The sequence below is a fragment of the Pteropus medius genome, unplaced genomic scaffold (genome assembly GCF_902729225.1).
Source record: "Pteropus medius unplaced genomic scaffold, Ma_sr-lr_union100, whole genome shotgun sequence".
NCBI lineage: Eukaryota > Metazoa > Chordata > Mammalia > Chiroptera > Pteropodidae > Pteropus > Pteropus medius.
Window position 1 is genome coordinate 7908884 of NW_024349799.1, and position 9370 is coordinate 7918253.

The window sequence follows — 9370 nt, forward strand, 5'->3', positions numbered from 1 at the left end:
TTTGTTTAGAGAAAGGCAAAATGATCCATGTAGAGAGTGAAGAAATATATACCTTACTTGAGTATGTGTAGGTAGGAGGAAGATTTTTGGTGGGGCATGCAAATGATCACACACTTTTTCCAGTCTAACATCGTCTAGATAGATTATTGAGTCTGTACTTCCATTGTTTTCCTACAGAAGTTGATACCAGAAATTTTGTCCAACATTGTCCCTAAGTATGCATTATCTGCCTTTTATTGTTTTTTTCCCGTTACTGCCAGCAGTTCCTGCCCCTGTGCAGATTAAGAGAAAGTGAGGTGTGGAGGTCACCAGGGCGCTCAGTAGTGGATGATCTCCAGTGATAACAAAATGCCTAGGTGATAGTCACTGATGCTGTTATTATGATTATAGTGTTTTGCATTCTTAGCTTTCCTGTTTGCTTCCTGTCATGGGTAAGTTAGTCATGTGAGGTTGTAGAAGTTCTTGTAGAAGAAATGCAGTAAACTTAGGGATTTTTATATTCTCCATGACATGGTTGTGTTTTACTTTCTCCGTAGTAATGGAACGACGGTATCCCAAGGAGGTCCAAGATCTTTATGAAACAATGAGGCGATTTGCAAGGATTGTGGGGCCAGTGGAGCATGACAAGTTCATTGAAAGCCATGCACGTAAGTGGTTTTGAGCCTTGAGCAAGAGTGTGTGTGTGTGTGTGTGTGTGTGTGTAAATAGGAGAGATAAATGGCGTGTTTTATGTGAAGTTCTATAAATAAATAAATTTATATTTGTGTGCGTGTATTTCTATAAATAGGAGAGATAATGATGTGTTTTATGTGAAGTTCTGTAAATCAATAAATGAGTATTTTTGTCTTGTTTTCTTCTATTACCATGAAATAAATTTGAGACTCTGGGGGTGGGAGAAGAGAAGTTAAAAAGCCTAGTGGCTTTCTTTTTTCCCAGAAAAACAGTAGTTTAGTAGTTTTTCCCCTTTCTTTTTGTTATGGGAGTTTTTAAATACTATGTACAAAAGTAGAGATTATAGTATAATGAACCCCTGTGTATCCATCATCCAGCTTCAGTTGTCAACACATGGCCAATCTGGTTTCATCTCTACCACTTTCCTCCTACCCACAACTGGATTATTTTGAAGCAAATCTCAGATATATTATTTTGTTCATAAATATTTATTTTAGTATTAAAACTAGTTTTTAAAATGGGGACAGAGTTAGATGACTCATGGAGATTGTACTTCCATGATTTTCTTACCTTTCTCTCTGAGAGAGTTCTACTCAGTTATTTGATTTTTCACTATAAAAAAATTGAAGTTGTAAAGGCAGTAAGGTCTAGACTTTAAAGTAGCCCGGACTGGGTGACTTAGTCTACACCTGTCACCATGAGATGTATGTATTTGACCCCCAAGTTTAGTTCTGGGAAGGTACTTTACAAAGGCTCATCCTCTTCTCATCATGCAGATATTTCTTGCATGGCATTTATCTGAGCCAGGTTGGTGGTTCTCACCAAACACTATCTGGTTGTCCTTTGTGTAGTTTATAGTAGGTGACTGGTCCTTTACTTCCTGTCCCAGTTTGTATGTGTCACTCAAAGGAACTACACCTCGTGGATAGTCCAGGCATTTCCTTCATCCTCTGTTTCAAAATACCCAAATTTGAATGTTCAGTTACATAATAACCCAAGCAGTGCAACCTGATTAGTGTGCTCAGAGGAGGCAGAAATCTTTGGTTTATGGAAAACACAATGCTCTTTTGTTCCTATATGAGAAAGAATCTATCTAGGACTTGAGCAGAGAGCTTTTGTCCTTCCCTTGCAAAAGAGCCACATCAAGTAATCCCAGAGACAGGTTTCATAAAAGAATTTTGTTATGTGGTAAAACTTTTAACACAGGATAAATAGAGCAGGGGAACTTGGTTTAAAAGTGTTTGTTACTTCTGTAGCTACATGGTTTCAGCCAGTTCACTATAAGTTTTCTAGGAGACAATTCCAGCTGCTGTTTCCAGCTGGAGACAGCAGCTGGAAGACAGCTGGCGTGAGTTTTTCTCAGTTCTTGGGTAAAATTTCTAATGAGATGTTACCAACAAATAGGATTCCTCAAATGGAATTATCCCGGCTCTTATATAAGGTAGAATTACTGAAAATACTCAACAGGAAAGTGCTCATTGATATTGATTTTGTTTTTCCAATTTTTTCCTTCATTCTTTTTGTGATAAACAGTGGAATTTGAACTCCGAAGGGAAATCAAGAGGCTCCAGGAATACAGGACAGCAGGCATTACCAATTTTTGTAGTAAGTACTACACGCTATATTAGAGGGCATATATCTTCTAAATACGCAGAAGAAGCCTCTTTGAGGCAGTGTGGATTTTTTTAAATAAGCTTTCCTGTTTCAGAATGAGTTTTTGATCTTTGCAGTAAAGTTTCACCTATTTAATCCTTATAAATACTATTATATGGATTATCTGAGGTAAAATAAAATTACAAAGAAAAGAGAAGCACTGCTTTATATTTAGGATTCTGCTATGGCCTCTAAAAGAAGGATTTTGTATTCTAATTTTTAGCTTCTGCCTTTTAAAATTTAGTGATGCATAGTCTGATCATTCTTATTAATCAAGCTTCAATTAGTTCTAGATGCTTACATCCCAGTTACTGGAGGTAGTGATATTAATAGCAGCTAACATCTCATAAAAAAAAGTTGACCATGCACCAGGCCCTACACTAAGCATTTCACTTGGATCATGTCATTTAATACCCTGAAAAGACTTTTGAGATAGTTATTTCTATTTAATGAAGAAACTAAAGTTTAAAGTGGTTAAAGATGTAGTAGAGCCAGGTCATAGGGGAAAGCTGTGTATTGTAGTAGTTAAGAGCTTGAGGTCTAGACTTAGACAGCTTGGGTTTGGATTCTGGCTCTTCTGTTTACCAGCTCTGTAACTGTGCTCCAGTTTCAATTTTCCAAGTCTCTTAGAATTACTATGAAGATAAAGTAGAGATGATGTATGAAAACGTAGCACAGTACCAGGCACAGTAAATCCTTAATAAATTGCAGTTTCTGTTGTTTAGTTGTTATCGTTAGAGTGATCTTTAGTATTCCCTCCTTCCTGTTGGTCGAAAGTGATCACTCAGTACCCCACAAGAAGTAACTGGGTGTAAGTTTAGCCTAGTATAATTGTTCTTTATTTTTAACAATGGAAATCATTTTTGAAATAAAGTTTTATGTGGAGTCCTAATCTATAAATAAGATAAAAGTGGAACTACTTTGGTTGAAAACTGGTGGTTCAGGTCATGCGTAGAACCCAGGACCACCAGTGGGTGGTGGTGCCCTTGCTCTTCACAGTAAGCTCCAAGATATTTTCATGGTATTCTGGGGCTCTGTGGAACATAGTTTGAAACTTTTTGGAATCTGTATATTTTTGTTAACATGTGGAAAAGACCATGCAACTTTTGTTTTAGCAATATGCATATAAATACTCTGATACCAGATTTTGGTTACCTGATATTGGCTGCCTCTGGGAAAGAGGAGAAAGGAACAATACTGGTCAATGAGGACTTAGTTGTAATTCTACTTGCTTTTTAAGGGAAAGTGTATGCTTATAGCACTTGTGTGACTTCAAAAAATATATAGAAAAAATAGGACAGGAAGCAAATATAACTATTAAAAGTTAGTTTAGAGATGGAAATATGAGTGACTCTTACTTTCTTCGTACTTTTCTGTTTTGGGTTTCTCCCCTCCCCCCCCCCAAAAAAAAAAAATTGCTTAAAGGTAGAAAAGAAATAAAAACATTCTTATTTCTTATTAAAAAAGTGATTTCAAACTAGAGGAAGCCTACTTTGCTCTTGGAAAAATAATTATGGAAACAGTTTCACAAAGGAAACCGAAAGAGGACAGACTGTTTGCCAGTCAGTTAGGAAGCCCTTCAGTTCCGCATTATCATTGAAGTTGTGGTTTTTTGCACCTCTAGGTGCCAGAACCTATGACCACCTCAAGAAGACGCGAGAGGAGGAGCGCCTTAAGCGCACCATGCTCTCCGAAGTTCTCCAGTATATCCAGGACAGTAGTGCTTGCCAGCAGTGGCTCCGCCGGCAAGCTGACATGTGAGTAATTAGTCTAGGGTGAAGGAGCATCCTTTGGCTTTTACATGTATTTTCAGACATTTTCATGAGCACCCTGCCCTAGATGGCAGAGTAGTAATAATTGGATAGCTAGAAGAATTCCAAAAATTTTAGCAGTCTGTCTCAGAAACAGTGCAGTACTGACAGTTTTGAGAAACAACTGGCTTCCTAGAATCCTACTTTGCTACTTTGATCTTATTTTTAAAAATAAGTAAATTCCCTCTACCCATGTCTTCTCTCTCCCTCTGTATTTATTGATATGATTTCCACTGGAGAATCATGTTTGTATCCTTTCCCAGTGGGAGGTCTCTGTAATATTCCAGGCTGAGCTTTTAACAAATCCAAGTGATTTTCTCTCCCAGAACAGATTTCCTTTCTCAGTACAGTGGGATAGCCTGAAAACGTGCAGTCTATCTTATTACATCTCTTCAAAGTAATCGACCTGATAAATGGTACCCAGTCCCACACGAGCTTTTGGAAATGGCCTTCTTTTGTGTGACATAAGTTTAAATTCCTCTTCTTCATTGTAGTGATTCCGGCCTGAGTCCTTCTGTTCCGATGGCTTCGAATTCAGGTAATTATTTTTCAGGCTAGAGGAAATGTTGATTGTGACATTTTTATTGTAGATATTGTGATAACCTAACAATCCCAACCCTTTTGTGGGATCATGGTGCTTAGGCAGAGTAATGGTGATTATGTCTTGTTCCAGTTTATAAACATAAGCAAGTTTCAGAATCTTCATGGGCAGACAGGGTTAGAGTACAGAGACAGAAGAACAAACTCCAGAGAGGTGGTTTCTTTATTTTACCAGTGTCTGTGGGCAGTTAGTTTACTATGATTGTATCTACTACAGATTTTGAGATTTGTCTCAAAGGGGATAAATTAAAGGCTTTGTATCTTATGTGAGCAAAGAAGCATGTTACCTGCCAGAAATGCGATGAATTCTTTATAAGTTGGAGACTTAAGATATTTCTATTTCTTATCTTTACTTCTTTGCTTATGTCTTATTCTGAGGTTAGTTTACAGAGATAGATTAAGCCATATGCTATCTGGTAATCACTGGTGCTTGGCCATCAATGACTGGTAATATGGGGCAGTATTAGTTATATAGAGCTCTGATCCAAGATTGTGGTATTTCTTTGCCTGTTCTCTTGGTTATCATTCATCCCTGCTCTGTATGGTAGATTAGCCATGTCCCCTAATCAGAACATACAGACCACTCTATTATAAAAACAGTTTTACCATTCTTCGGAAGGTTGGAACAACAGACCTGTGTACCCATTTTCACATCTCTCAGTAGATTCAGGATCTAGGCAGGATTTAGAGGAGGCCATGTTAGGGATGATACTTTGTTAAAAAAAATTTATTCCTTTGTGTCAAGTAATTATTTCTTAATACTTAAAGGAGAAAAGAAAGTCTTTTAGGGAGTAGCCAAGACAGCAAAATACAAGTTTTATGTTTCTTACTTCCAACCTCTCACCCCCAACCTAAGAACAGAAATACAAATAATATTGACTAATTAAAATGAGTAAACTAACATGATCATGCAACTTCAGTGTTTGTGTTTTCTGAACCATTCACACTCACTTATTTGTTGCTTTCTAGGCTGCTGTTAACCTTTCTTACCCCCAGTATTTAGGTTGAGGAGACCCCTTGCTCCTCTTCATGTTCTGAGTTGGTCTTAAGGCAATACAGAGTTGGAAACCTGGATCTTTGATTGTAACTTTGCCTCTGGTAACATTGGCAAGACATCAATGATTTTAGTATCCCCTTTTGAGCTTTTAGGATAAGGCTAGGTCTGTCAGTTATTTCCTTTGTTGATATTACAGAGAAGCATGCTGTCTAGCAGATCAGCCTGCACTAGTTACTCCCCTTTCTCTCCATCACCTAAAAGGCAACCCCCATAAAACTTGTTAATATATTATTCTACACTTTCTTTTGCTTAGCTCAGTCCATCCATCCCCAACTGAACACTAATCTCAAATAAGCATTGAAAACAAAACCAAAAATTTTTGTATATCGAGCTTCCCATCCTGGCCACTGTCCTCGTACTTGGGTTTTTTTCTCAGAAATGAGTTCACCTCAGCCTCTACTTTGTCATACAATGGCTCATTGTTCCTCACTGTGGATCTTTCAGGTAAACAGGGCTACTTTGAAAAAAACCAGATATTCCCTCACATAATAAATAAGAAGGGTCTTTTCCTGGCTTAACAGACTGCCTTTGATCTGAAGGCAAATGGTACCTGGTTAATTACCGTGTTTGCCTTGTACTGCTGGCAGAGTGCAAAGGTTAGGAAATGTCTCTCCTGCAGACTTGTTATTTCCATTCATCAGCTGTCAAGGTGGGTAGTGTATGACCTTAACTGGATGACATCTGGGCTGTAGATTTTAGAATCCCCTATGAGTTAGGAAAAGATGGATGATAACTACTGTGGTCAGTAGTCTTATTTGATGCTAAGGTATGTGTGGTCATATGTGTATTTTAGCAGAACAAAGAGCACACGAATTACCATTTTTATTTTCAAGTGAACGTTGTCGTGTCCATGTTGCTTGTTAAACTGAGGCCTAAGGTTTATATGATAGGTAGAGATTTCCTACAGCTGGATGTAGTGATCTTATACCTAACTGCCCTGCCTGTGGTGAACTTTGTTATACTCTACACCTGAGAAATGGTTGCTCCTGTGAAATATATGTCTTTTTCTGTCTGTATCTGTAGGTAGACGAAGTGCACCACCCTTGAACCTCACTGGCCTCCCTGGCACAGAGAAGCTGAATGAAAAAGAAAAGGAGGTAACACAAAGAATGGGAACTAGAGGAAAGCAAGTAGGGGCTGCTAATTCATTGAATAGTCTTCCAGTCTATCCTCGAAGTTTTAAGAATTGACCTCAGCAGGTTTCAAAAAACTCCTTATCATCTTGATACTATTTGCCTTCTGAGAAAAGAACATATGATATGTAAACCTAATAAGAGCAACTGTCATTTATTGAGCATTTACCATGTACCAGATACTGTAATAAGTCTTTATGTAAATGAAATTAATTTTTTACAAACCTAAAATAATTTGTACATGATTATTTGCTTTAAAATGATCACTTTGAGTAGTTCTACACTTTTTAAAACCTTAAGTGATGGTTATACTGTGTTTCCCTAGCTTGTTTATAAGCATAAAGAAAGGAATTTTTTATCATATATAGTCATACATTAATTTTGATTTTAAAATGGCATGACCTACCTTTCCATTGTAATCATCAGGCTGGTCTTCATGTTACTTTTGGCTATTTCTAGAATTTAAATCTAGCCTCAAAAGAGTCATCATCAAATAGTTTCAAAGAAATGTGCCATGGCTCTGAAGTTCATTCCTTATATGTTCCTTTTACAGTTCCCAAGATCAGTGTTCCCATCTGCCACCTTGTACCATTAATTCAGGTCAGACAGTAAGGAAAAGTCAAGGAGTAGGGGCTAGTATTTTTATTTTATCCACTAGGAATAGTAAAAATAGTTTGGGAGTAGAAAGAAGTATATGTTATATCCAGGTATTGCTAAAGATCACAAGCCTTTCTGATTCAAGTATTGAATGGCCCAGAGTTTCAAGCAGTTTTTATCCTTACCCACAAAATGGTGACCTCAGATTGCTCATTGCTGTGTAATGGCAAGTGAACTGGAATTGAGCCAGCTTTCTAGATTTTTAGCAGCTAATGTGGCCTCTCTTAGCAAGATCTCTGTATTTCCTCTCCCTCCAAAGTAGGAAACGCAGTCACAAAAGCAGGGACTACAACTTTATGCAGATACTAAAAATAATGTGATTCACACTTGGGAATCCACGTATCTGCCCCCCTGCCCCCTACACCCTGTGGCTCTTCCCTGACTGGCTTTGCCGGAATGTGCTGGGCCTCTACCCTGGCTGCTTCTCAGGGCACATGCTCATATTCCCTGACAAACCCAGGTGAGCCAGCCGACACATACCCTGGCTTTCTTGTCCTGAGTGTTTGTCTTTAGTGAGTATTCCCTCCAAAGAAGAGACTAAATGGAATGCAGTCCAGCCACCCAACAGCTCCTATAAATAGTTGGAGGTTGATGTCATTCCTTAAATTTAATTTTGGCTATACCTGCTGGATTAAATTATGAGAATGACAGATGTTAATGTTTATTAAATTTGCCATCTCTTACAGCTCTGTCAGATGGTGAGGTTGGTCCCAGGAGCCTATTTAGAATACAAATCTGCTCTATTGAACGAATGTAACAAGCAAGGAGGCTTGAGACTGGCACAGGCAAGAGCACTCATCAAAATAGACGTGAACAAAACCCGGAAAATCTATGATTTCCTCATCCGTGAAGGATACATCACTAAAGCCTGAGGTTCTAAGGGCTTGGGGTATGAAATCACAAGTTTGGAAAGTGATGGGCCAAAGGACAGTATGGGCATTCTAAAGAGTTTCTTTTTTGAGCTGAATTCTCATTGTAAAAAGAGAAGGACAAAGGAAACCTTATGTTGTGTTAATGTCTGCTTTATTCTCCACACTGCTTTAAAACACTCCTGTTGTTGGTATTGTGCTACAGAGTTATGTGCTAGATAAGCTATTATTAAATGTGAGTGGGCATTCATTCCTAGCACCTCTTGTAACTAAAACAAGAACCGTAGTACCTCACATCACAGTGTTGGTAGAAATAGAACTAAACCAGTCTTTAGTCCCAGGAGTCCCCCTCAGATCCTTATACTTGAGAGATTAGTTTTCTAATTATCTGTTTTGCCTTCAGACCTTACAGACAGATTTAAAACAAAGAGAAAGATTATATAGAGCATGAGAAAGATTTCTCTTTTGTTCTGAGGATTTTTTAAGCTGACAACTTATGTTTATGAGCAAGGGGGGGGCGGGGCGGGGCGGAATCTCATGATGGTCTTGTCCCAAACTGTATCTTTAACTTTAATGTCTGGCTTTGTACTTTGTAGTTTGTCTAATCTGCAGTAGATTTTTAAGGAGATGGTACTGAATATAAAATGTCTGTTATTTTTAGAATTAATGGATTAAAATGTTTTGCTACTTAATTTGTGGGTGTGTCAAACATTCTGGTAACTAAAGCACACTTAGGGTGTTGGATGCCCGCCTCATTACGCTGCACTGTCTCTGCTAACGTGTGTCCTGGACTCACCCTGTTCTTACCCTGAGTTTCCCAGGATACCAGGCCCCTGAGGATGCAGATGATGCAACTAACCTCAGCTTTGCTTGGATTGAGACCTGAACCCTGATTTCTTAATGGTGAAAGGCTAGCCT

At 38.3% G+C, this 9370-nt stretch overlaps 1 protein-coding gene across 3 annotated transcripts in view; it reads left to right on the forward strand.

Annotated features, from left to right (window-relative positions):
* The window catches only part of TADA2A (transcriptional adaptor 2A), a 44365-nt gene extending 35221 nt beyond the window's left edge, over positions 1-9144 (forward strand). For all 3 annotated transcript variants that reach the window (XM_039885895.1, XM_039885897.1, XM_039885896.1), the window contains 6 exons: positions 537-647; positions 2206-2277; positions 3950-4082; positions 4631-4674; positions 6817-6890; positions 8270-9144. In XM_039885895.1, the coding sequence (XP_039741829.1) occupies positions 537-647; positions 2206-2277; positions 3950-4082; positions 4631-4674; positions 6817-6890; positions 8270-8455 (620 nt within the window). In that variant the 3' untranslated portion in view covers positions 8456-9144. The remainder of the gene's footprint in view (positions 1-536; positions 648-2205; positions 2278-3949; positions 4083-4630; positions 4675-6816; positions 6891-8269) is intronic.
* Positions 9145-9370: the final 226 nt, after the last annotated feature.